This window comes from Equus caballus, chromosome 16 (assembly GCF_041296265.1).
Source record: "Equus caballus isolate H_3958 breed thoroughbred chromosome 16, TB-T2T, whole genome shotgun sequence".
In the NCBI taxonomy this organism is placed as follows: Eukaryota; Metazoa; Chordata; class Mammalia; order Perissodactyla; family Equidae; genus Equus; species Equus caballus.
Genome location: NC_091699.1, coordinates 86,214,098 through 86,241,976, shown reverse-complemented (window position 1 = coordinate 86,241,976; position 27,879 = coordinate 86,214,098). Strand labels below are relative to the sequence as shown.

General features: G+C 47.2%; 1 protein-coding gene across 2 annotated transcripts in view; it reads right to left on the bottom strand.

The window, feature by feature from the left end:
• CLSTN2 (calsyntenin 2) overlaps nucleotides 1-27,879 on the bottom strand; it is a 552,389-nt gene that overhangs the window by 110,190 nt on the left and 414,320 nt on the right. For both annotated transcript variants that reach the window (XM_070238231.1, XM_023621018.2), the window contains exons 3-5: nucleotides 15,405-15,600; nucleotides 14,446-14,654; nucleotides 8,222-8,371 (exon numbers count right to left, since the gene is read on the bottom strand). In XM_070238231.1, coding sequence (XP_070094332.1) covers nucleotides 8,222-8,371; nucleotides 14,446-14,654; nucleotides 15,405-15,600 — 555 coding nt within the window. The remainder of the gene's footprint in view (nucleotides 1-8,221; nucleotides 8,372-14,445; nucleotides 14,655-15,404; nucleotides 15,601-27,879) is intronic.

Here is a 27,879-nt window from a genome sequence, read left to right as displayed (position 1 = left end):
GCACCTGACCCCTGCACCCGTGCACCCCATCACCTTCCCCAGGGTTGCGTTCAGGGCCTATGCTTGGGAAACGGGGCGAGGAGGAATCAGAGGAGGAATGTAGGGGAACAAAGAGGGAGGAGAGGAAGGTAGACAATGAGGACCCAGGGAGAGGGAAGAACATGGATGACCAGGAGAGTCAAGAGGACAGGAGGAGACTGAGGGCAGAAGGCACAGGGGACGAAGGAGCTGAGCCCCTGGGGTAAACCTCAAGTCAAGTCAGCTTCTGTCCTGTTGAACGGAAGGGTAGATGGTGGGCAAGCTTCATGCCCCATTCTCTTACAGGAGAAGGCAGGCTTCCTGCTCTGGGATGAGGAGCCAGCTTGGGCTCAGCATCTTTGGGTTGGAAGCTGAACATCCAGGTCTCAGACTCACATTGTGTTTCTCTGGCTCCTGAGATCCCCAGAGGCAGCTTTAGGGTCAGGCAGATGGGATCTGAGAGACGGACCATAGCAAGTGTGGGTTTATTTTCAGATGACTCATAGTTTCAAGGGGATGGTGCCCTGGACCAGGCGCAGAGAAGGAAGTGTGAGTGAGGCAGGGCAGGGAGAGGAAGGATGAACGTGGGGCACCCCTCAGGTGCTGCGTGTACATTGTTTCATTGAACTCCAGCGACCCTTTCAAGGTGAGTCTCATCGCCATTTTGCAGAGAAGGTGACTGAGGGATTAAATGTGTTGCCTCAGGGACACAGGTTGTGTCTCCTCTGAGCAGTTTTCTGAGGTGCCCTTTTCAAGCTGGTTACATGCCCCTTTGGAAGTTCCCAAGCTCCTTATTCTTTCCTCCTGATGCCTCATTGCCCTCTGGGTTGGACCCACATGAATTTGAATTCCATCTCTGCCATTTACCAGCTGTGAGGTCTTTGGAAAGTCACTGAATCTCTCTTAGCCTAAGTTTTCCTCATCCGTAAAATGGGCTAAATTTGCTCATCTTGCAGTGTTGTTTCTGTCCTCTGTGCTGCAAACCTTGCTTTGGACTTTCATACTCCTTTGCTTCTGTCTGAATTTGTCCATTTGATGTTTTGTTCTTTCTAGGCTGTCCTAGGTACTCCAAAAATACTAATTCTCACTAAGGTGTGAATGGACAATAATAGCTTCACACAGGTGTCAGCAAATTTTTTCTGTAAAAGGTCACATAGTAAATATTTAGGCTTTGAGGGCCATCTGGTCTCTCTGGAAACTCCTTAGCTCTGCTGTTAGTGCAAAAGCAGCCAAGAGATAATATGTAAATGAATGAGGGTGGCCATGTGCCAATAAAACTTTATTTATGGGCACTAAAATTTGAATTTCATGTAATTTTCATGTGCCACAAAATATTATTCTTCTTTTGATTTTTTTCAACCGCTTAAGATGTAAAAACTCTTTTTAGCTCACAATTGTACAAAAACGGGTGGTCTGCAAGATTTGGTTTGCCAGCCATACTTTGCTGACTCCTGGCTTAACAGTTATTCTTGCAACAGGCATTTGCATTTTTAGTGGGGATTATCCTTTAGTACAAAAAATTGGCACCCTAATGATGGAATCTCAGACATCCTGGCAGGACAGTGAAGGAGAGAACTAAGGACAAGCAGCCATCTTTCTGGAAATGCCCTCATACCTCAGCCTGCAATGAGGGCAACGTCGTCACGCAATCCTCTGATGGACACAGTTGCACCTTCTGAGTGCTGCCTGATTCTGTTTCTCTAAGCAAATCTAAGCTCCTTCCTGGGCTTATCATCCTGTGATTGGAAATCAATGCCCTTCATGTAGCAAAACCTAAGCCAGCTCTTCAGTGTACTTGATCAATAATTGATCTGACTTTTGGAAGGGGCAGGGTGAAGCTAGCTGACTCCTGGGCTCTGGGCTTCCTTCTCCTTGGCAGAGTGGCAGCCAAGTGCTTCAGAGGGCACTGGGACATATATTTGACAAGGCTTAGTAGGGGTCGTTTCTGCTTCAGACATGCCTGACTGCCAACCTTGTCCCATTGCCTATGGTGTCTCATGGGATTTGCCTGAAAATCTAACCTCCTTTGCTGCCCAGAACTTTGAATTGGTTTTGGAATAAATGCACGAGTTTAGATACTTTTCCAGAAGTGCTCCACTTAAAAGTGCACACAGGAATAACTGTCCTTTTCAGCTGGTCTCCATGCCCCATCTCTATCCCAGCCGCCATCCATGTGGTTGGCCAAGAAGTCTTTCATCCTCAGGATCCCCTTCACCACGCTGGGGTATGAAAGCCTCTGGGTTCCCCACTGCCCCTGGGGTGATACAGGAGACCCTCCCTCTGTGATTTGGTCCCCATCGGCCTGTCCACTCTTCTTCCCCATGCCCCAGCCACATCATGCTCCTTCCCACCTTCCTGACATCTGCTCCCTGGTCTGGAACACCCTTCTGTGTGCTAAAACTACTATCCTTCAAGACTTGGCCCAGGTGCATCTCGCCCAAGGCCCCTGCATGGTTAAGTGTCTCTCCTGTGTGTCCCCATAGCTCCCTCCACCAGAGCTTTGGTTCTCAGTATTTCATCACCTCCCCTGTACTACATGCCCTGGTGGATCGTGTCTGTCTCTGTATCCCCAGCCTTCAGCACACAGTGGGCCGTCAGGAACGGGTGAATGAATTCCCTTCAAAAATATTCCCCATGTGTAATGTGTACATCAACTTCAGTTATCTCACAATGCAGATAGTGAACGGAAAATCCACCCCAACCAGCAGCTTTCACGCTACTATCTTTTCAACAAAAAAGTGTTAGACACACTCTAGGCGTTTAGTAAATATTTTCTGCATGATCTTCCTACTCAAAGTGAAGGCCACGGACCAGCCACATCCAGACCTCCCCCAGACTTATTAAGTCAGAATCTGCATTTTGCCCAGTCTCCCAGGTTGGAGAAGCACTCCTCTGACAGAGACCACCCCTCCTCCTAATGAAGGCTTGGCTGTGGAATGGTGGGAACACCGAAATGACCTCATGCACCTGAGAATTATTTAAACCCTAAAGAATAGAGAAGAAATGGTTCAATTATATAGCTGCATCTCCTTTTCTTTCTAATTTAAACAGGACACCCTACTGTGAAGGTAGAAGGAACAGGAGGTGGACCTGTGGGAGAAACTCTGGGAACGGGCGCTGCTGGGTGAGCCGGTGCTGGGCGAGGTGTGACTGGCTGCCGAGAGATGATGCTGAGGGATGAGGCGGGCACACGGAGACAGGGTTCCATGGAGCTAGAGTCTGGAGAGCTAATTCTTGATATGGGAGCCTCGGATCCAGAATGGCTGGATGTCAGTCAGCAACAGGTCTGGGAAAGAAATGGCGTGGGGCCGCCAGAAAGTCTCCAGTGGCTCTCTTCAAAGGGGAGTTGTTTTGCATAAAGAGAGAGCGAAATAGTGAACTTTGGGTCCCGACTGGCAGGGGCAGGTGCTAAATACAAGATCTGATTTGCAACAGCAAAAGGCAAAAGATACTAAGTGTTGTGAAGACAATGTTTCCAGCTTGAAACATAGAAAGAGATGAGCCACGGGTTATAAAGAATAATAAAGGAAGGTGTGAAGAAGCCGTGTGTTCCACAACATAACACAACACAACATAACATAACATAACCAACCAACCAACAAAAACCCCAAACCAGCAACTGAATTATAAACAATCCTTGAGGACACAGTCTGTGGCCCCTGCACGTGGACTGGGTGCACTGCTGTTATTGCTGCCATAGTTTCTGGGGGCGCTACATCCTCTGTAGTGTTCTGATCCATGAACAGATGCAGAACTTTCCCGAAGTATGGTTGTCGGTGCACACACAGGCCCAGGCTTGGGTATGTATAACCAGTTGGAAGAGGGAGACAGACACCAAGAATATGGCAGATGCAGGAGACTGGCAGCAGAGGCAGGCACAAGCCTGTCCTTAGTGTGTGGTCCGCTGCTGGTGCACCTGTTTCCTGGTTCCTAATAGAATCTGCCATCTCTGTGAATAAGAGCTGCTATGGGGAGACCACGAGTTCTCAAAGCTCAGGACAAAACATAGCAATTTAGTTCTCCCTTCCGCTCACACAGGTCTAGCTGATGCTTTGAGGACCATCTTCTTCCTGGGCAGCTGAGAATGGGGGTGACGTTCCCTTAGGCAAAGCTGCACAGATCCCTGCAGAGTAAGCTGACCCCGCCACCTCTTCAGAATTACAATCTCAGAAGACAGCAGAGACGACAAAGCTCACGCAAGAGCAAGACACACGTGCCTGGCGCCCTGGAGTCGGTGTCTGGATGCAAAGCCTGCCTTCCTCCCTTGCTGCTGACTGAGCCTTCGTAAGCCCTGCTGCCCACTGGTGAGTGATGACGGTAAACAGGCTTTTAGTTTATGCTGAGGCAATGGACGGAAAGTTCAGTGAGTGCCTGGGGCTATGAGAAGTATGGTTCTGCCCCCAGGGATCCCATATTGTTTCTGGGAAGGCAAGACCAACATAAAGAAAAAAGACCCCCAAATGGAAAACCATAGCCCAAGCAGATGATTCCTTGGCCAAGATCTGAAAGGCAGGTGACAGGACAGCCAGGGTCTGGGATGTCCTTCACACACAGCTAGGTAAGGCCAGCAGCATGTTGGGAAAGCCTTGGTCCTACATTCCTGGAAGGGGTTATTGTGATGGAAACGGGGGCCGCTGCCCTGGGGCATCACTGGAGTCTGGGAGCAATCCCTCATGGGCCCTAGGAAGGAAGGGAAGGCTCCAGCAGTGGGCAGGGTCCCTTGCTCCTCCAGGATAGCTTGCTGGGGGAAGCTGACTGTGGCAAGTGTGGGTGAGGGTTCTGACAGGGAGTGCCTCAGGGGAGACGCGGGGCTCCTGGCCATGATGGATTGCTTTCACTGTGCTGCAAGGCCCTCCTGCCTGGAGGGAAATGACTTAGAACAGGGACAAGAATTTAAATTGCCAAACTGTGTTTGGTGACTCTTGTTGCTTGTGATAAGTCAGCGGGGGGAGGAGCCTCTGTTCTCCTGGGCAATTATGCCCTGGCACACGCCTGCAGACCCCTCACTCACAGCTGGGTCTGGGGGGCTGGAGGATCATTGTGGCTCCTCACCCTGGCATTCAAAATCTTGACCACCCACCCTACCCTGCCCCTGACCTCTCCAATCTTGCTTCCCCCTTCTCTCCAGTCCCAACCCCCTACTCAAGCCAGACTGGCTTCCTCATGTTCTTCACTGCTGCCCTGAATGGCCTCCCCTCTCTGTCCTCCTCTGCCACACAGTGCAGGCTTCACCCCACACCCACTTCAAGAAGAGCCAACTCTTTTCCCTAGGGACCTGATGACCTCTCACAGTAAAGAGCAGCCTGCCTCATCTGCAGCTAGCAAAGAAAACCAGTAAAACCCAATAAATCAGATTGCTCCATACAGCTAGGAGAGGGGGCTGGATAAGGGACACAGACCGGGGACCAGTGGTGGTATGCTCTTCCTTGGAGAAAGGTACCTGCAGCCCTGCAGCCCTGGTCAGGGGTAGCAGAGAGAACAGATCCCAAGACGGGATGGTCAGAGATGAGGGTTGCTCATGTGAAGGAACGAGTGAAGGGTCAAAGAGGACCAGTACCCTGGGAGGAGGGAAGATTCCTCTCCAGGTCTGGAAGGCCACACATATCAGAGAACCTGGAGGATCTGTCTATGATCTGAAAGCCTGCTAGGATGGTGGCTGGAGAGAGAGATTTAATGGCTGGCTCTGGGACGGGGGTGGGGGTGCGGGGTGGGGGAAGCTGGAGGGAGGAGGAGGGGCATGGTGCAGAATCCAGTGTCCACTTCTGCCATGAAGGCTGGGTAACTTATGCAGGGGATCCACCATACAGTAGATTCTGATGGTACACATGCTTAAACTGCTTTGCCTGACATGGTGAACTGATGCAGGGAGTTGCTGCCTCCCTCTTGTCTTTGTTTCACAGAAAGGTACGTTTTTCACCATTCATTCATCCATTCAGCACTTGCCAATCGCCTGCTTTGGGGCTGGCCCTGTGCTGGGCGCTGGAGACACAACAACGCACAGGCACGATCCTTGCCTCCAGGGACACACTGCCTAGAGCTGCCAACAGCATCGCGCACCAGAGAACAGGTGTCCCACATATTCTTCACACACAGAACCAAACATTATCAAGTGCTTTTCTTTGCATACATTTAGCACTGAAACACGAACAAACTCTGTTAGGAAATTGCATTTAAATATAGGTACAAAAATGTAATCCCAAATCTATACGTGTTTCATTTATCAAAGACAAGAGACATTGGGATCATTCTCCAGATCTGACTCTGTGCTTTGCTTTCCCCACTTAAAATCCCATCGTGAGCATGTTCCATGCTTAGGAACCTTTTATACTCTTTCCAGGTTTCCTTTTCAAAAGCTAGACTTTCACTGGAGTCAGCCCTTATAAGTTAAAATAAAACAAGGAGAGTTCTTCTTTGCTCAAATAGCTTTTCATTCATTCATCTATGTATTCACTCATTCATTTACTCAATGGCTATTTCTTGAACACCTATCACTGGGACCAGACACACGCTAAGCCTGAGCGATCCAGTGGTGGATGAGAGAGATGGAATCCTGGCTGCAGGCTCCTAGGGTCTAGTGAATTATACTCAACCAGAGCTCAGGCTTCCTGAGTTTCCCTTGATGGCTTGTTCCTCTTTCTGTGTCTCTTGCTTGACAAAGATGGCTCGACTTTGTTCTTTATATCCCATGTGTCTTACCTGGGGCTCCTCTACTGAGCATTTCATCTTCTCTACTTGGTTCACAGGCAAACGACTCTGGCTCTCTCCAGAGGTGGGCTTAATTGACCCCTCCCACCTTTCTGGTTGAAGGATTAAGGGAGATAGAGTTGTGCAGGGGAGTGACGCCACGTAGGTCTTCAGGTGTCCATGTTTTGTACCATGATATCTTGTCGATATGACCCAAATGAATTGTATTAGGAATGAATGCCTGACTAAAAGGCAGCCATTCAAAGTCTGACCAGTGGCCTGGCATCAGTCTGCTCCATAGGGATATGAATGACTAACACAGCTAATCGCGCACTCTTTAGGGGAATTTAAGAATGAAAGATACAGGGGCCGGCCCTGTGGCTGAGTGGTTGAGTTTGTGCGCTCCACTTTGGCGGCCCACAGTTTCGCAGGTTCAGATCCTGGGCGCACACATGGTACGCCTCATCAGGCCATGCTGAGGCGGTGTCCCACATAGCAGAACTAGAAGGATCTGCAACTAGAATACACAACTGTGTACTTGGGGGCTTTGGGAAGAATAAGAAAAAGAAAAAAAAAGAATGAAAGATACAGAGAAAGAGGTAGAATATAACAGGGGTCCTGAAGCTTAAGGACACCCGAAGAGAAGGTGGTAGACAGAAGCCACAAAATGGAGGATGGAGGACTCCATGAAGCACCATGAGTCATGAGGAATCAGCAGCCTGCAGCAGCATCAACACAGGAAGCAGAAACAGGAGCAGCTGAGCACAGAGATGACACCAGCATCCCTGCTCGGCCATCGGAACTACTGATGTTACCCCTAGAGCTACTGTTATTCCGTGAACTATCCAATTCCCTGTGAGATGCCCTCTACAGCTGGCCTTACCCTCCTTATTTCCCCTAGGCTCAGTGATAAACCTCGTCATCTAAGGGTAACCTGACCCTCTGCTCTGTCTTTGCATCCTAAAAGATCTAAACTGGCACCAAGATCCACCTCCATCTAAGTCCACCGCTTCTCCATTCCCAGAGCCAACAGTTTAGAAAGCCCCTACTCCACAGGTTGGATTCTGGATCTCCAGCCTCTGCCTGCACACCCTCTGTGCCAGCCCACGGAACACGGCAACCTTCTCCAGGTGCTGAGTGATGATCACAGTTTGAAACGCAGCTGCTAGACCCAGCACCCTTAGATAAAGTGAATAGGCTCGCCGGCACTTTCTCCTGAGCACTGCGGGATAATTACTATTGATTCAAGATGCCATGAGATTTGAGAAAGGGTGCACTGGACAAACTGGGCACATGGTGTTAGACAAGGTGCCTTGGACATTCTTGGCTGTAAAATGGGGATAATAGGTCACTGAGGAGTTGTGAGAATAAACAAGCTGCTCTATTTCTCGCGGCAGAGCGACCACATTTTAAGCACTCCTCTAGTTGTGTGTTGTGATGATTTGAGGACAGGTCCAGCACCTTCTATACACCAGGCCAGCCTGCCTTCACTCAGCAGCACTGACACGAGCAGGCCCACCTTGCCAGCCAGGCTTGCAAACTGGCTTCACGTCCACCTGCACCAGGGTGTCCTGAGCAGCCGGCTTCTGTCCGCAGTCGTAGGCGGTCACCAGGATCTCATACTGGTGCTGCTTGTCATAGCTCAGCTTCTCAGTGTTCCTGATGTTGCCTGAGGACACAGAGATTCAAAATCGTTTCAGATCAAGTGAAACAGACCGCCGTTCTTCAAAATCCCTTCTCCACTCCTCCAACCTTCACCAGAATGAAATTACCGCTTTTCCTACCTGTTTGCGAAAACAAGGGCAAATAGGGCATGGCTTCCACATGTGGCCTGCTTATGCCTTGGTGGCAGATTCCAAGGAGGCCCCCCAGCTGTGGGATGGGACTTCTAGGGAATTCCAAGCACACAGCTGGAATCCAACTGGCTGTGTTTATAAGTAATGGGCTGTCAGAAAACTCCTAAAGGACGCCCATGTGGCCGTGTCCCTCCTGCAGGGTACCGAGAGCGCATCTGCCATGAAGTCTCTGGGAAAAGACGGAATTCAGAAATGTCCTGACACACGTTTTTTAACATCTGGGCTCATTGCCAGGAATGTTCACTGCCTCTCCTCACATTATTTAGCTACCAAATAGGAAGTAAAATCAATAAGAAAACATGGACTTTCTCTTCTGAAAGCTACACAGAATAGCGAATTCTCTGCCCAGGTGGCAAAGATATTTTTCTTCTCCGAGAGAGAGCAAACAATTTTTCTGAGCCATTTGTGTGTTTTCGTTCCTGTGGGTTTGATATTATGATTCAGAAATAATTATTTGATAATTAATGAGAAAAATTTTAATTGACTGTTTTTGCTGAAATACAGTTTTGTTTCCAAGGAAATAACAAAGGCCCAAGGTGCATTTAATACTTTTTAGTCTTTGATTCCAAGAGATTAAAGTCTTCCTTTGTTGAGAATAATTTCATTCTTCCTTTTTTTCTGATGGTGGAGCTGACAGCAAATTAGGACTCAAATGTTAGCATCATCCTTTACCAGAAATGAAATTAAGAAAATGGAAATTAAAAAACAAACAAAGCCATGAGCAAATAAACAAACACAGAATGGCTGACTCAGGGATATTTTTATATTTCATCAAAACTGAAGGAAACTCCCTAAAGAGCTTTCTTCCATTCCAACTGATGTTCATGTGGAATTGAGACAGCAGAGACCAAGGCAAGAAAGTCTGCAAAATTAGAAAAGTCACATGATGTTTTAAAGATTGGAAAAGTTGACCCTCCAATCACCCAATCTTAGTAAAACAGACTTAGTACCAGCCCAGGAGCAGGTGCTACAATTGTAAGTATACGTGAGTGTGGGGGGGACGAAGTCGCCCAAGACATTGGACCAAGAATTAGAATCATTTGTTCCGCTATCTGCTCTGGATTATTCCTAAAATGCAATGGCAGCCACTGATTTGAAGTAAAATTTAGTTCAACAAAGCCAGTCAAAAATCTCTGAGTATAAAAGGGTTTGATGTATTTTTGGCCTTGTGGCTGGTGTCCAGAATCCCTTTCATTTTTCCCCCAATATTTGTTTTGCTCTCAGCTCGGGGCCCGCACAGGTCTGCGACGGCTCAGTACTGCGTTGGTAACACTCCCTGAGGGTTCTGTTAACACACTAGTTTTTGGTGATAGTCATCCTCAGGGGAGAAATTCCGTCAGGTGGAAGCACATCGATACAACCATGAGAAGCATGTTTCAGCAACATCAAATTGAATTCTGAACAAAAAGTTTTAACTTTCTCTTTCTTTAAAGGTAAATGGCTCTCAAAAGATACGCCTCTGAGAAGAAGAAAGCTCAGGCTTTACAATCCGTGTGACATTAAGCAGACCGAACACTATTGATTGTGCTAGAAAAATAAACACACAAGCCAGCAATCCTTGGCTCAATTTGCTGCAGCTCCACTTCCGTCCCGAGTCTTAATGAAACTGTCTGAGAAACTAATTTACTTTCTCCACCACCTCTGACTTCTTGCATGTGAGAACGGGTTTCAGAGGCAGAATTTAAAGGATTAGGTCAAAAATGAGGGTACAGTATTGCAACCAATTGTGGTGTAGAGGAGGGTCATATTTGGATAAGACATTCGTTTACAATTTTTTTGAAAGCTCAGAAAAAGCCATCCATCTTGCTACTGTTCCAATTGTATTTTTTGCCCCCACATTTGAATTATTTCTCCTAGTAGTGCCTTCTCAGGAGACCTGAGTCCACAGTCAACCCAGGTGAGTAGTGGTCCTTGGGCCTAGTTCTCGGGTCCACATGAACCTGGGAAGCTAATCCTCAAAAAGACACTCAGTACCTACTTGCATTTTAGTGAAGGCATTGTTCTAAAACTCAGGTGGGGTGGGCAGTGCGCTGAGGCAGGCATGCCGACCTGCACCTCCTTGCGGTGGAATTTGACCCCGAACAACCCTTTTGGATGCTATTCAGGCCAGTCACTTTGCAAGTGTTCATATGTTTTGGGCGTGCAATTCCACATGTAAGCATCGATTCCAGGAAAATGATACAAATTGCAGATACAGGTGCAAATATGTTCGTCTAAGCATTATTTATTACGTTGGAAAATAGTAAAGCAACTGAAAGTCCGATGGTAAGGGAAGAGCTAAGTCTGCATAAGATGGAATGCTGTTCAGCACTAAGAGTGATAGTTATGAAGAGTTTTTAAGGATGGAAAAAATCCACATTGTCAAATGTTAGGTGAAAAAGGTGAGGACAAGGAAAAGTAGGGAAAGTGTGGCCTTTCTTTTGTTTAAAATCTTCATAGAAGAACGGCTGGTGGGATGTCAGTAGAGGTATCAGTGGTGGGATTATGGGTGACTGATTCCCTTCTTCATACTTGCCTATGGTTTCCAAATTTCCCACAAAAGGCATGCGTTACTTTCTATTCTGGTGGAAAAGAAGTGTTTTCACTGACTTTAGAACAAGCCAACTCGCGGACAAAGGGCTCAGAGGCATCAGAGTTCCGTGACTCAGCAGGCAGCCTGCTGACAGAGAGCCCAGCTGGGGCTGTGTGTGGACCAAACAGGGCTTGAAGAGAGGAAAGCTGGCCAAGGGGGGACTGGGCGTCACTGAGCCCACCGCTGCTCCTCCTGGGTCATTCTCTAACATGGCGGAGAGCTTGGTTCATGCCAGCACAAGTGAGCACCTTGATTCATTACATCCACCCTCTTCCACAGGCACAAGAGGTAACTCCCATCTACTGATGAGGATCTGGGGCAAGGCTTAAGTAACTTAGACACACACACACACATTGGAGTCATTGTTATACGATTAAGACACACTTTGCGTTTTTGAACTTAAATCCCATTGCCATGTGCTCCTGTCAAATATCTCTGAGGAAGAGCCGTCTGGTGGAAAGGCTGTGGGGCCAACACTCAGGGGACGCAGGCTCCAGTCTCAACTCTGCCAGCAGGGTGACAGGTGCTGTTAGGCAAGCTCTTTATGCTTTAGGACTCAGTTTTTCCACCTGTTCAGTGGAAATTAGTCAGGCCCTATCTGTCTCAGAAAGTCTGGCCTAGTGCCAGAAGATTGGGGCCTGGAAGCCATGTGAAATGAATCCAGAACTTCCCAAGAGGGAGTTGATGTCACCAACTCAGAGTTTCCTGCTCATATTTCAGTCTGGAAATCTATTGGGGGTAACGAACCTTCATGTCCCAATCACCCAGGTGAATACCTAGTAACTGTGGCACTCACCATGTGCCAGGTACCCTGAGAAGCTTATCCCCACACGCTGCCAAGCCCTCTGCCAACCCCATGAGGAGGCCTTCTTATTATGCCATGATTTCACAGGGGAGGAATTCAAGGGGAGAAAAGTCAAGGAGTTCGGCTGGAAGAGGTTGAGTCTTGAGTTAAGACGGGTCAGGCTGACTCCATGTAATGTCTCCTATCCTCCTGCTGCCCTGCTCCCCTTCCTTCCCCCACAGGCAAAGAGTCTGGCAGGTTGGAGGGACCAGGTGCCATCCACCTGAAGCCATCGGGCCTCAATGAGTGGGCCCCAAACTCAGCAGTACTTTGTCTGATGTGCATGCCGAGAACTTCTTCAAGAAGCCCGGAAGGTCGCCGGTGGAAGTGATGGATAAGGGCCAACTGGGAAGCTCATTAGAACAGGAGCCTCTTCTGTGTCTGCCCCTGGGTCCTGCCTTCATTACTTGGAGAACTGCTCTTGTAAACCTCACTGTCGGAGGCCCATACTCCCTGGGAGTGCCCACTCGCCTCTTTATCTTATGTTGTAAACCAACATTGGAGGCAGAGCCCTGGCAAAGGACTGTTCCTCACTTTTAATGAGACAGCTAAGGAAATAAATTGGCATATGTTAGCGAAATGGCTCATCAAGATGAGTAATTATCTTCATGACTGGGGCAGTCTACCCTCCACTGAAAGAATTTGCATCTCATCTCTCCTTGGGCTGTGCTTCTCCAGAGCTAAGGCAGGAGGCCAATGGAGCTCGACCACTCATCAAAGACCCCACCATTGTCTAGTCGTGCCCTTCACCAAGGACTCGCCACTCCCCAGGTTCCAAAGCTTTCATGGACTAGACCAAACAGCTGATCACAGGAGAACAGAAAAATACAAAGCAGTTTTACATTATATGGAGTAGTGTATGTGTGAGATGTGTGAGATGTGAGTCTGTGCGGTGGGGGCAGGCCAGTCTTTTCACAGGGCCCGTAGGAAAACCTATCAGGAAGCAGCTCTGATGGGCTCTCCTAATTGAAATGACCGTCTTCTGAGTCTTGAACCAAACTTTAAAGTCTGATATTTTTTCCTTTACTCTTTTGTGCACTGATCTGTGTTCTGCACAATTAGCATCTAGCAATGTCTAGGTGCATAACTGTCATTTCCAGATGTGTTAGCATTTTATAAGGAAATTGCCTATTACTATTTTTTAGTAATATGAATATTAGTTCATGAATATTGGTTTCATCTTCATAAGCTACTAGAGGTGAGAAATGAGGGTGTCTCCTCGGCTTCCTTCTCCCATGGAAGCTGTTGTAGTTCCAGGATGCAGAAGCCTGTGTCATAGCTAAGTTTCTCCCTGGTCGCAACAAGAAGCGCTGGGCTTTTCCTGACGACTTGCAAGCAGGTGGCTGATAGTATTTCCCTTTAGGCCTTGGCCACCAGGATGCTCAGAGCTAATTTATTTCCTAATGCAGGTGCAGGGCTGCTTGGTGTCCCAACCTCACCTTTGATGCCACCTGATTTTCTATTTTTTATTTTGATTTTTTTTTCACTAGATGGTAAGCTCCATGTGAGCAGGCCCCTGTCTGTTTTGAGTTCCACTCTGTCTTCATTCCCATTTCCCAGCACCATACCTGGCACTCAATTAATGTTGACCGGGTGGACAAACTCCAGGTTTTGCAACTGCTGCATCTTTGTGCACTATTTAAATCCTATTCAAAACAAAGCAGGGATAACATACATATACCCACACACTCATGCTAATAATTAAACGATATACTTGGCAAATAATTATCATTTGATTAAAATCAAGGTATTGAAAAATTACAGTCACGGTGGCCTGAGTTGATGGGGGCCTCTGGCTGTGGTGTTTACACTACAGTGAGTTTTTATTAATTGAGGAAATAGCCAAATGGCTTTATAGGACTGTGTTCAGGTCAGTTTGGGGTTGGGGTATGGTAGGAGGGTTCTTTCATGCTCCATTCTCACTAGGGTAGAAATTCTCAAAGGACACTAGCAACAGCTTTGCAGATTCCTGAATGGATCTGCTGCTTAGAAGGTGTTTCAAAGTCTCCACCCTCTCTGCTAGCATCTCTTTGTCTGGCAGCAGGAAGCAGATTGCTGTGGTGAGGAGTAATGTTATAACGTGGGAGTAATGTTATAACTCGTTATCTAGGAAAAGGACTCAGATATGACCAAGTTGATGGCCTGGCTCACATGTGAATGACAACTGGAAGATTCCACCAGAAAACCAACCGATCTTTGGTATTCAGTTGTATGGTGCTGCAAGTTTTAAAGACTATGTTCCCTGAGTAGGTTTCTGAGGTGTCCTGGGGGTGATCCAGGCCCAGTAGGGCTGCCGATCGTGTCAGGCCACCTGTCTAGCGCGGACTGAGTTCTGGGTTACAGAGCCTGCATCAGAGGTAGCAAGGGAGGCCTTGCTTGCCAAGTACATTCAGAGCCTCCACTTGGCCTTCAGAGTGGGGGTGATGGAGCCATTTCCCCGCCCCCCACTGGGGTCTTCTCAGGACACTCACCATTTCTGTCAATGGCAAAAGGCACATCAGCGGTGACGATCTCGTAGTTGCAGATCTGGCTGTACTGGGGTGAACAGTCCTCGTCGGCAGCCTCCACCTGCAGGATACTGTCGTAGATCTTGCCCTCCGTCACGACGGCCTTGTAGGCCGGCTCTTTGAAGGTGGGAGCAAACTCATTGACGTCCTTCACCTGGATGTGAACCACAGCCCTGGAACCACACACAGGAAGGAAGGGATGGCGGTAAAGAAAGAGTCCCGCCATCCTCCCACACCTCCCACGGGCACTGCCTAGACCCCAAGGCCAAGTGAGTGGAGCAAGCACAAGCCAGAAGGGGCAGCTGTTGTCTGAGCGTTCTGTCCTCCCTCCCGTGGGAAACCCTCCTACCTGTCCTTGCCCCGATCCTCAGACATGAGTCCACCCAGAGAGAATCTTCCCCATCTTTGACCTTCCTTGATACCCAGCTGTAAGCAACAACTTTCCTTTGATCATCTCCCCGTTCCCCATCCATTCCTTCCTCACTTCACTCACTCCTCCATTCAGGAGCAATTTCACCACTCTCCCTGGGTTAGGCTTTGAGTCCCACTCCATCCGGGAGAGAGTTACAACCCCAAATGAAAAGGGCTGCAACAGAAAGAAGACCGTGGCAGAAACCCAGTGAAAGGTCCTAACCAGGTCGGCAGGGACGGGCTGGCTCAGGGAAGGGTTCCCAGAAGTGACACCTGAACTCGGTCCTGATGGTGGAACAGGTGTATCTTCAGGTGAAGCAGAGGGATAGAGAATTCCACGTGCAGAAAGTGGCCTGTGCTGATGTCTGCAGGGGCCTGGGGAACCAGCAAGCAGCGGAGCAGCCTAGAGCACAGTGGTGTGACCAATGGGTAACACGTATCTGAAGAGCAGCGTGTGAAGGAGATGGTGGGCAGGGACGGGAGGGGCCGGGGAGCTCTGCCAGGACACTCACTTGTGCGACTTCTTCCAGGCCGTCTCCCGGGGCCCCGCGCCGCAGTCATAGGCCTGGATGATGAACGTGTACTCCTTCTGCAGCTCGCAGTCGATGGGGCTCTTGGCCCGGAGCCGGCCCTCTCCTGATGTCTTGTTGAGCACCACGGCCTCAAAGGGCAGCTCCTGGCCGTGGATCTTGAATGCACAGATTTCCCCTGCAGAAGATGGAAGACCATGAGTGGGGATCTTGAGAACTGCCAGCCTGAAGACAGAGCTTCTGCTGGGCCAGATTTGCAAACCCAAAACCTCCAGGCCATTTCCTCCACACAGAGGGCTGTCAAACCAGAAGAGGCCTCCCGAGATGCAGACCAATACATTCATTTATGGATGGTAAAATTCAGGTGTTCCATGCATGGAAATGTCACCCATCAAGGGCATCTGGCAGAAAAAAGGGGAGAGTCCCCATGCTGGGGAGCTGGTGATTACCCCCATCTGCCACTTTTCCTAGCAGGTTCCCACTTGCCCTCTGCCCAGTCTGAGGTTAAGGAATTTGCCCACAGTCAAAGGACAGATTGCAGAGGAAAGGAGAAAAAAGCCAAGGCTTTCACAACCTTTTGTCCTGGGACTCCATCCTCACTACTTGAAAGGGTGGTCCATGAACAGGCAGCATGAGCATCTCTGGGAGCTTGTTAGAAATGCAGACTCCCAGGTCCCACCAGACGGCTTGAGTCAGATCTGCATTTCAACAGGGCCCAGGTGATTTATTTGCTCCCGAAATCTTAGCTGCATGGCTCTCCTCCGGTTCTCCTGTCCTTTACTCCTGGTTTAAGCAGCCCACGTTGCTGTTGCCACGCCCCCTCCCCCGCCCCTCCTTTTGTCTCTCCACCCACTGCTTCCCTGTTGGGAGATGGCCACCGCTGGGAGTTGTAATTTTCTCTTGAAACAGTGGGTGAGTCTATGTGAATTCCAGAATCCCTGTGGAGCCTGAAAAGTGAACTTCTTAAAGAGCTGAACATGTTGTGAAATTAATGCGTTTCTCCCCCTCAGCTGGGCTAATGTGTATTATAACTGTTTCTCTGCATTAAAATTATAAGGCCATGAAAATATCTTCTTTCTCTCAATTGATGGATATTTATTTCTTGAACCCCGACTGTAGGTTAGCCCTGTAATAAGTGCCTTGGGAAGTACTGAGACTTTGAGACACGTCCTCTTCCTGTATTGAGGGAGCTTCCAGGCTTGCTGGGGAGACGATGTGTAGATGTCCAGAAAGGCCCTTCATAGTGCAAAGGGGCATGTGAGTGTCATGAGACATCGGCAGTAAGGCATTTGCTGTAGACTGCTGGGGAGTGAAACACAGGCTTAGAGCCAGAGGCCTGGGTTCACAGGCCTGGGTTTGCCAACTTAGTCAAATTATACTAACTCTCTGGGTCTCAACTGTGTCATCTGTAAAATGGCCCAGGAGATGGTGTTGGGGGGAAGGCAGCTACCCTGAGATGCCCCAACGCTGGTCTGACACCGCCCTAGCTGCACTGCTGGGACCAGGGTGAGGTGTCTTGGGTGCCCAGCTCAAGAGGGGCCCTCACTCTCAGGGTGACCAACTGTCCCAAAGACCTGACACCGTAAGAAGGAATAACAGGATCGCATGCCTGCTCTGTGCCAGGTCCCAAGCTTTGTACCTCCACCCAGGTGATCTCATTTGATCTTCATAACAAACCTGCAAAGCAGATGTTTCATACTAATTTATACAAATTAAAAAAAAGAAGGTCAGAGAGGTTATTACCTGCTCATGGTCACAGAGCTAAAGTTGGATGTAAAACCCAGGTATGGCTGACTCCTAAGTCCACGCCTTTCTGCTCCACTGCACCATCTCCCAGCAGCCCCATAACTTGTAAGGGGACACCTTGGCGATGCGTCTAGTGACATTCTGTATTCCCATTCGAGTCTTACTCAGGATAGAAATCCCCACTTTACGTATAGGAAGCATGCCCTGATCTCTCTCAAACAATGTTTTCTGAAATGGTCGATCAATACCGATCTTACCTTTAGGGTTTTGTTTTTTATTATTTCATCGATCCTCAATTTCATTATGAACACTGAACTTTCACTACCTCCCCTCCTGGCCCTTTCTCAAATGTAGCTGTGGGATAATGGACAAGGCAGACAGGTTGTGGACCAGGCTCTAGCAAGAAGGCTGGTTCCCATTCCACCACCATGCCGTCTCTGTACCGCCTTCCCACAAGGAGGCTCGGCAGCCGTCAGGGCGAGAGGATGGGTTTCCTCCCAGCCTCCAGCTTAATTTCTGTTCTGAATTGGCTGGAGTTGAATGGAGGAACTTCTAGAGTGCCTGCCTTGGGATTCTATCCCAAGATTGATGCCAATATGGGAATACTACCAGCAAAAGCACCCACACTGGTTCTGGGGCATTCTGTGGAAGGCCCAACCACTGCCATGATTATAAGACCAGTCGACCATTTCTCTTCGAAGAGTCCAGTTAAACCAAAAGTAAATGAGGGTAATTTTCTGTTGGAAACATTTGATCACAACTAAAGTAGTTCTCAAGACTCAGAAATCCTTAAGAAGAAGAAAGGAGAGGAAGGAGGAAAAGAAGGAAGAGAGGGAAGAGGAGACACACGGGGAGGGTGAGATAAACTAAACCTCAGGGCAATATATGCTCAGCTCAATTCAATTCAATATGAACAGTATTTTTTGAGAGCCAGTTAACTGCCAGGAACTGTGCTGCGGCCAGAGATGTAAAGAAAATGACTTGGATATCTTTTAAAAAAAAATTTATACCTTTGTATATTGCAATATGATTGCCACTGTAGCGTTAGTCAACACCCCATCACATCGCATAGTGATCATTTCTTTCTGTGGTGGGCTCCCCTGCCCTCAAGTACTCACGACCTAGTAGAAGGGACAATCCAGTGGACCAGGCGATGTGATGCTCACTGAGCTCCACCAGCTCAGACTGGGATAGGATTTGACCCCTTTTGAACAAGATCTAGAAATCACACCCCCCTCATTCATCCCACCTCGTCATCTGACACTTTTGTTCTGGTTGCAAAAACATTCATTGGTTTATTCATCTATTCATTTATCTCATAAATACTGATTAGGGACTAGGTGCCCAGCACTGGTGAAACAATAATGAACAGAATCAGACCTCTCCTGGGGTATAAGGTGCTGGCTGCCCAGTGGCGAAGGGAAATAAGGAGTTGGGTAATCATGTACCTAAATGCAGAATGTGACTGCGACAGTGATTGAAGGAGAGAGTCCTGACCTGGTCAGCAGGGCGGCGGGGGGGGTGGGGGGGGTGGTGGGGGGGGTGGTGGAGCACGCCAACCTAAGGATGTGGCGGCTGAGCTGAGCTAACAGGAAGAGAAAAGGCACATGCCCAGGCCACGAGGGAGGGAACCGAGTTTCAGGCAGAGGGGGCAGCACACCATAGGGCTGTTCAGCAGGAAGGAACAAGGTGAGGCCAAGGGACTGCAGGGGCCAGTATGGCAGGAGTAGAGGCCATGGGCAGGGCCAGCTTCATGGGCATGTGACCTGAGAGCCACACAGGCCCCTGAGCTCAAGAGAGCTTGGTTTTAATTGCTACTGTTGCCATCTCAAAATCTTAATAATTTTATCTCTGAGCTTATGTTTCATAAGTGAAGTCTGACGGGACAGTGGTGCACGCTGAGAGCAGAGGAGACGTGTGCAGTATGCACATTCACCATTCTTGCTGCCCCATTCACATACAGTATTCGGGATGCCCCGTGAGCATGGAGTTCCGGTGGACCCATGACGCCTGGGGGCTCAGCGGGACTCAGAGCGGAAACAAGTTAAGCACGCGATGTCCAGGACTGAGTAAGTGGGCAGCTGACAGCCCCCAGAGGCTACCCCTTCCGTTCGAACCTAAATTGTTTTGAACACAGAAAGAGGGCAGGGGTGTGTGTTTTGTTTTGTTTTGTTTTTGAGGAAGATTAGCCCTGAGTTAACATCTGCCACCAATCCTCCTCTTTTTGCTGAGGAAGACTGGCCCTGAGCTAACATCCGTGCCCATCTTCCTCCACCTTACACGTGCGACGCCTGCCACAGCATGGCTTGCCAAGCGGTGCCATGTCCACACTTGGCATCCGAACCAGTGAACCCCGGGCCACCAAAGCAGAATGTGCAAACTTAACCACTGCGCCACCGGGCCAGCCCCAGCAGGGGTGTTTTAAGAGACATGATCAGCTGAAGAACCTTATATCCTTTCTGACTCAGGTTGCTTCCCTGTGGTAGCCAACCACTTATGCTGCAAATGATGACAGGGAGGAGAATGAACGATAAGATGACCCACAGCTCTTTTTCTTTCCCGGCCTCCTTACGCCCAGTAAGCCAAAGAGAGAGTGCGTTGGTAGAAAGTACACAGACAAAGAAGTGAAATAAAAACACCGGAGTTGGGTTTGTACGGCATTTACACTGCTCTGATAAAGAACTGACTACATATGCACACACAAGCTACGAAACACCAAGCCTGCAATTCTGGAGATTCTGCACAGCAGTTAACTGCTCTTACATTTGCATTTGAAACTGGCATTGCACAGTATAAAGATAAATGGTAAAATTCATGCTAATAATTTAAAATTTTAATTTTTCTTTACTTAGCATGACATCAAATAGGACATTATTTTAAAACCCTACCAGTTGAGAGAGAGAGACTGTGGAAGAAACATGCCGAGATGAAGTCCTGAGGAGCAAGGATGTTTAAAATCACAATTCCCATCTCAGTGCGTTTTGTCTTGATCTTTGTGGGGCCCGTCACTAGAATTTGTTATTGCTAATTGGGCACTGCAGTGGGAGGATGACGGACTTAAGTAGAGCAGACCTACTGGTTTCCATATACAGATATCCCTTCTACAGTCTAGCTTTCCAGTAGCTTCTCAGGCGGGAGAGCTGGTGTGCCAGGAGCCATGCGTGGGAGTGCAGCACACAGATAAGCATGTGCTTTGCACCAGCAACGGGCTCTGTGGGGACAAGCCAGCAGCAGCATCAGGCTGCCGGGCTCTCGGCACTCTCCCACGCTGGCCATGGCCTAAGGTGGCAGAACTCGGCTTCACCAAGAGCCCGCTGGGGAGGCCAGACCCACAAGATGAGCCCCTGCAGAGCCCGGCGGGACAGGAGGGCTCCAGCCCCTCAGCCATCTGTTGTAGCTCACGGCTACCTTCTCCTCTGCAGCAACATGCCTTCAACACACCAGAGAAACTGGTGTAGCTGTCTCTTAATTCCTCCCATGAGATTCTGGGGGAAATGAATGAAATTGGTGAATGAATGAATGAGTGAGATAGGTTTTTAGAATATATTTTGTTTTTACCCTCAAATAGTTTTGAACAACAGGTTGTGTTGATTCTATTTTTCAGATGAGGAAACTGAGTCTCAGAGAGATTGAGTGGTTCTCCCAAAGTCACTGGGACAGTAAGGAGCAGACGAAGGGCTGAAATCATGACCCTGAGGGTCTCAGTCCAGCCCTCTCTTTGTTGTTTCCTGTCGCTCATCACGAGTGAGCGTGATATTCTACGATGGTGGTTCTCAGTGCTCTATCTGTGGACCCCGGGATCCCCCAGGCCCTTTCTGCAGGTCCACAAAGTCAAAATTAGCATCCTATTAACACTAAGACACTATTTTCTTTTTCCGTTGTGTTGGTAATTTGCTCTGGTGCTATAGAAGCAATGGTGCCTAACAGTGCTGGTGCCTGAGCAGCATCCAACTGCATTCTTCACAATATAGGTCACAGTAAACAAAACCAGTAAAGACTTCATTAAATCTTAATCCTTGAGTGCACGTCTCCTTAATACTCTGTGCGACAAAATGGAAAGTACACACAGAGCGCCTTTGTACAGCAAAGTCTGCTGGTTTGCCTCTAGGAAAAGCTTTTGTGTGATTTGAGCTGAGTGGGGAGCTGAACTAGGACCCTTTTTCACGGAATGCCATTTTTACTTGAAAGAATGATTGACAGACAAACTACGTTTCTTCAGGCCTGAGCGTGTGGCAGACATCCTTTTAAAGTGAGCCTGTCACTTCAAGGAAAAGAACTAGTAGCATTTGTTGCCAATGATAAGATTTGAGCTTTCAATTTTGGAAAACTTGTGTCTGCCACAGTGAGTTCAACAATTTACCCATACTTTAATAGTTTTCTGATGAGATGGGTAGTGATATGAATGAATACAACTTTTTGATATTGTATAAGGAAATATGTCAACTTTTGAAAGATCCACTTAACAATGAATCAGTACCTTCCAGATAACCAGTGCGCAATGTCCTACAGTTGTGTGGGCGAAAGATTCATTCAAAGTGCGAGATGGCCCAATGCATTTTAATGCAATGGTGTATGGTAAGTTCATTAATGTGATTTCAGATTCCTTATTATGACTAGCCTTTGAGAAACTGTTACTTATGGAGTTCTGGTGTACTATCAGAGAACAGCGTCTACAATTATCTGAGAAGATTATTACTCAACTACATACCTGGGTAAGGCTGTGGTTTTTTCACATGCTTCGACCTAACAACGGATCACAACCGATTGGAGGCAGAAGCCAACATGAGGACTAGCCATCCTCTATTAAGCTAGACGCTGAAAAGGTTGCAAAAATGCAAACAGTGCTATTCTTCTTATTGCTTGGAAAATGTTTTTTCTTTGTCAAATTATGTTATTTATGTTAATATGTAATGAGCTTCTTATTGTTATTTTTAAATGAAGTAATAAATAAGCATTTGAAAGTTTCTCAGTTTTCATTTCTAGTACAGTGAATATCGATAGATATAACCCACAGAGACAGAGGCTCTTGAGGGTCCTTAACAACGCTCAAGAATGTAAAGAGGTCATGAGACCAAAAAGTTGAGAACTGCTGCTCTTGTAATTTACCAGCCATAGTTTCCACCCAGATGCCTCTCCCATATCCTGTGCTTGATGCTTGAACGGGGACCCATTGCCTCTCACAGGGCTCTCAACCTCAGAACAACGCAGTTTTCTCTGTACCTCACAGCTGGGGCATTTGTCTATTGCAAGTGACTAGGCAGATCTTGATGTCCACAGAGCTTGGGCAAGAAACTTCATTTCCAGATCTTCATCCAAGCACGGATGGTTAAATCCTGGCTCTGGAGCCAGACAGGCTGGGCTGGAATCCTACCTGTGCAGTTTATGACCTGTGCAACCGTGGTTGATTACCTCTCTGTGCCTGTTTCCTCATCTGTAAAATGGGATGATATTAGTTATAGTTACCGCATAGCATTGTTGGTTGTTGGGAAGACTGAGTTAATATACGCAAAGCACTTGGTGCCTGGCATAGGGGTAAGTACTAGGCAAGTGTTAGCTCTTACCACTGTCATTATTGAAGAAAGTCACACACTTCTGGCAAACTCCCTGTTCACATTTAGAACTGAAGAGGCAGAATGTGGAGATCGACTCATCAGCAGGAATATTTTGAATATATGTCACATGTGTCATTCAAAAGCAGTCTGGCTCCTTGAAGCACCTTACACCATTAGCCATAGGTTACACATATTTATTTTCCTGAACATCGTTGGCCAACAACTGCATCCTGTGCATTTGCAAAATCTCATCCAGGGCTAGTACTGCCGCATGGGGGCAGTTTACTGGTGTGCGAAGGGGGTCTTGTCTGTCTGATTCGGCTCGTCACAGTGAGTGGAGGTTGCTAATGGCCTTTATTGGGCGAGTCAAGGGTGCTAAATATCCTGCTCTGAGTGGGTCAGCCCCAGATCACCAAGAACCGTCTCACCCAAAAGGGCCGTAGCGTCCCCTTGAGAAACACGGTACCCCGAGCATGCAGCCAGTCTTCCTGGAGCAAACATCAGGCCAGTTCCTGACCCCAGTTTGAGGAAAATGATGGATCTTGTAAAGGCTTCTCCTCCAGCCCGGCGAGGTCCCTCCAGATGGAGGATGATACCGCCTGCTCTCAGCTGCACTCTGTCCTCCCAGCATGCGTGCTCGGCAGGCAGTGAACACTGGCCACGCTGCCGGAGGCTGGGCGGGTGAGTTTTTTAAAGCGTCCTCCACACCTCTCCATGGAGTCATCTGTAGTCACTTTAAGTATAATAAAATGGGAAAGGACAAATGCTAATCCCAACAAGAGGTAATCATGCCCAGAATACCAAATTAGGGCTAAATCTGGAAATAAATTTAGACTTTAAAAAATGTTGATTTCAAGCCCTCCTACTTCACATAAAAACTTAAAATTTCCAAAAGCAGAAAGAGAAAGGGAACAGTTCAACGGATTGTCACTTAGGCTGCTCCCTCATAGGTCTGGGTGGCAGGGAGATCTTGGGCAGGAAGATGACCTTGAGTGAGTCCCTGCTCTGCTCTTCTCAGCTGGGTGACCTTGAGTGGCTCCCAAGTGCCTCTTGAGTACAGCTGAGGACATCACCATGCCTAATCCTGTCAGTGCCACGAGGCTGCAGTGTCACGCGAATGTGAAAGAGCTTTGGGAAGTATAAACGTCCATCTACTTTTCATTATTCCAATTACAATAAATCCTGCCTTCAAGCCGCCAAGATGCATATTGGCAACTTACCTTGTTTCTGTTAGAAACCAAAGGAGAGGGGGATGTCTCCATTTATAGCTTTCTGGCTACTTAGCATTGAGCAAAATAAAATATACTCTTTTATTTAAAAAGTCATTTTCCTAAAGCTTTGTGCTGAGATCAAAATCCACTCCACCTCTGCCCCCCTTTTTGGAAGATTAACACAGCACGGTTATTATGTTGCTGAAAACCCAATGAAGACAATGCATTTTTCTGTCTTTGGCAACATTTGTTGAATGAAGAAATGCTGTAACAACTAATATATATGCTGAGAGATTTAGAGAGGCCCCCATGGCTCAGCTTGTCACAACTAGGTCAAGAAGAGCTTGAAGACATGTCAGGCAGTCACTAGGGCTGTCTGGTGCCCAACGGTCTGGAGTTGAAGGACTCCAGGTACAAAAATGTGCTGTATCCATCATTCACTCAGCAAACTTTCCCTGGGTATAAATGATATAGTAATAAGAAAATGGATAATAGCAATTTGTAAAATTCACTGCACCTCACATTTATTGAGCGTTTATGATGGACTAGGCACTTATTTAGGGCTACAATGAAAACAACCTGCATCTCTGCGTTTGCTGACCTGCCTGGCCAGGGGCTGGGGATTTACGTGAAGCAGAGACCTGCTCTGTCTTTGCAGACAGGAGGCGGGAGATGGACAAAGAGTCACGTGCAATGAAGTACTGCAAAGGTTGCAATAAGTGTCTGTTCTGGGTGTGTGAGAACACAAATGATGATGGATCTGTCAAGCTCCCCCCTAAATACTTCCAGAATCGATGGTTTGCTGTCATGTAGCCCCCACAGAGGAACAATGCAGCTGCAAGGAGGAAGGAGCTTCAGCCTAAACAACTCCGCTGCAGTAAGTCTCTGCCCTGTGGACACGATCGTGTCTCTCTCTTTGCAGTGGCATTTCAGAGCTTCTGTTCCTGGCAGAAGGGTAGTGTAGGTTAGTGCCTAACAGTCAGGTAAACCCAGAGTCAAAGCCTGACTCTTCAGTTGTCATCTCTGTAACTTTGAAAAAGTTAGTCTTTCCAGACCTCCACTTCCCCATCTGTGAAATGGGAATAAAGTCATTTGCTTCCCATGGTAACCACATTATAATCAGAATAGCACTGTTTTTTTTAAACTGAGGATTTACTCTGGCATGAACTAGGTTGAGCAATTTGTGCGAAGCTATATAATTCTCTCCACAGCTGTATGAGGAAGGCAGCAGAAAGTGATGGGAGACCAGACCAGATGGGCACATTCCTGGTTCCACCAGGTGCCCTACCCGGGTTAGCGATGCCCAGCCCTCCACTGACCTCACTAGTTGACCCTCAGGTGTCCACAGTTCTGGTTAGGTGTTGTCAGATGGCAGGAGGAGGGAGGGAGCAAGGAAGCCACTTTGAATAGGACAGTGACTGCATTTAGAATGGCTGAAATTTTTTTTAATTTTTTTTTTTTTTTTGAGGAAGATCAGCCCTGATCTAACATCCACCGCCAATCTTCCTCTTTTTGCTGAGGAAGACTGGCCCTGAGCTAACATCCAACATCCATGCCCCCTTCCACTACTTTATAAGTGGGACGCCTGCCACAGCGTGGCTTGACAAGCGGTGCGTAGGTCTGGACCTAGGATCCGAACCGGCGAACCCTGGGCCGCCGAAGCAGAATGCGTGAACTTAACTGCTGCGCCACCGGGCCAGCCCCTAGAATGGCTGAATTTTTAATGTTTGCCAAGACAGAGTTTGTGTCTCAAAAATTACTGGCCTGGACGCAATTACCAGATGGGAATAAATGCCTTTCCCACTGCCAAGTATGAATGGAAGCCTGTCGAATGAGGGGAGAGAAACTTACTAAAAAATGAAGGGATCTCGTTGGCCCTCAGGGTGCATTTCAGTCCAACCCACTCCAGGGTCATTGCGTAGACTCTGTCTCAGCTCACTCCCGCTGTCCTTTAGGGAAAAGATTGGATGTTGAAGAGCGGCGGAGAGTGAAAAAGTCCCATACGAATATAATGGCCCTTTGCCACTGTCTGAATATCTCCATCAACAACGTGTTTTGAAGTGTTTGCCTCCTGCAGGGAAGAAATCTTAGCAGGTGCTGAGGTCCCCAAATGCTTAAAACTCTGTCCTCACCCTCCCAGAGCTTACAGTTGGGTTTGAGAAACAGAAGCTATAGGTAGGACTAAATAACTAAAAGTGTTTGCGATTAATGAGTGCCAATGATTTCTCAAGATATGGGGGTGAATTTAAAGCCTCCTCAATTAACAAGAAGAAGACCTAATATTCAAATGGAACTCGTATGAATCACGCCGACAGGTAAAATCTTGGGATTCTCTTCCTGCCCCCTTTTCCTCAGCATCCAAACAGGGGTCTCACGTACGGCCTCAGGGCTGAACCAGCCAGAGGGGCAAAGCCAAACCAACTCGAAGGCTTTGCTTGCTCCAAACAATATATTCTTTTTAATTTATCTTTTTCTTCTATGCACTCTGGGTCTTTCTCAAACAGCGTCACGGGCACTCGGACAGGCCCAGGATGTAAGCATGACTGGTGGAACGCTCTGCTCTGCACTTCTCAATGTGGGAGCCACTAGCCACAACGTGGCTCTTGGAGTCTTGAAATGCGGCTCAGTGTGACCAAGGAACTGGATTTTTAAATTTATTTAATTTTTACCATTTTAAATGGAAATTTAAGAACAGATACTCAATTTAGTTACTGAAAAACTTTTAAGTATGTTTAAGTACATGGATCAATTTTTTTCAACTATGGATTATATGAAATAGAAATACAGGTTAAGTATTTCTGATGAAAATTCAGAGCCTAAATTGAAATGTCTTGTACGTGTAAAATGCACACTGATTTGAAAAACAGAATATAAAATTTCTCATCAATAATTTTCTATTTGATAACATATTGACATGATAGTATTGGATATTTTGGGTTATATAACATATACTATTAAAATCTATTTCAACTGCTTCTTTTTGCTTTTGTAATGAGGCTACTAGAAAATACATCATTATATGTGTGGCTTGCCTTACGTTTCTGTTGGACAGTTCTGCTCATAATTAATAGTCTACATCATGAAAAGCTAGTTTTCCATAGAAATAAGTGTAAAGTAGAGAGGATGCATTCTACCACAATAACTGTAGAATTGTTCCGCCTTAATGCTGATTTTTATTTCTCAGCATTATTCCTAACATTTGGGATAATTCTCCCTCTTAAAAAATAGCCCATTTGGCCTTCTTCAGATGATTAAGCCAAATTTAGCTCAAGTTCCCAAAGTGCTGATTGTCAGGGCTTGAATTAGCATCGCCTTTTAACGATTGCTTGGATGGCATTGTTATAGGACAAAAAATATTTTGACATCTTAATGACATCGAATATTTAAATAATAGCACGTTGGTCACTTGTCGAAATTCGGATATACATACTGACAAATGGCTTTTATTAATTATCACATAAGGTAGAAGCCTTTTGGCAATAGGATTCTAGTTTATAATTCACTTAGTCACTAGAATTGAAAATGTGTAATCCTTTATAAAGAAAGTTTTATCATTTTTTTAAAAAATTTTATTTTTCCTTTTTCTCCCCAAAGCCCCCGGTACATAGTTGTATATTTTTAGTTGTGGGTCCTTCCAGTTGTGGCATGTGGGACGCTGCCCTAGCATGGCCCAACAAGCGGTGCCACGTTCGTGCCCAGGATTCCAGTGAACTGGTGAAACCCTGGGCTGCCGAAGCAGAGTGCGCAAACCTAACCACTGGGCCATGGGGCCGGCCCCAAGAAAGTTTTATTTTTATAAAGTAAATTTAATATTACATTAGTATTATATTAATAAAATATTTTCTAAAGTAATAATTATATATTGCTATCAAGTCATAAGTCAATATTCTTATTGAACTTTTCCTAATTAGAAGAATTCAAATTCACACAAAATTGTAATGTGCTGTG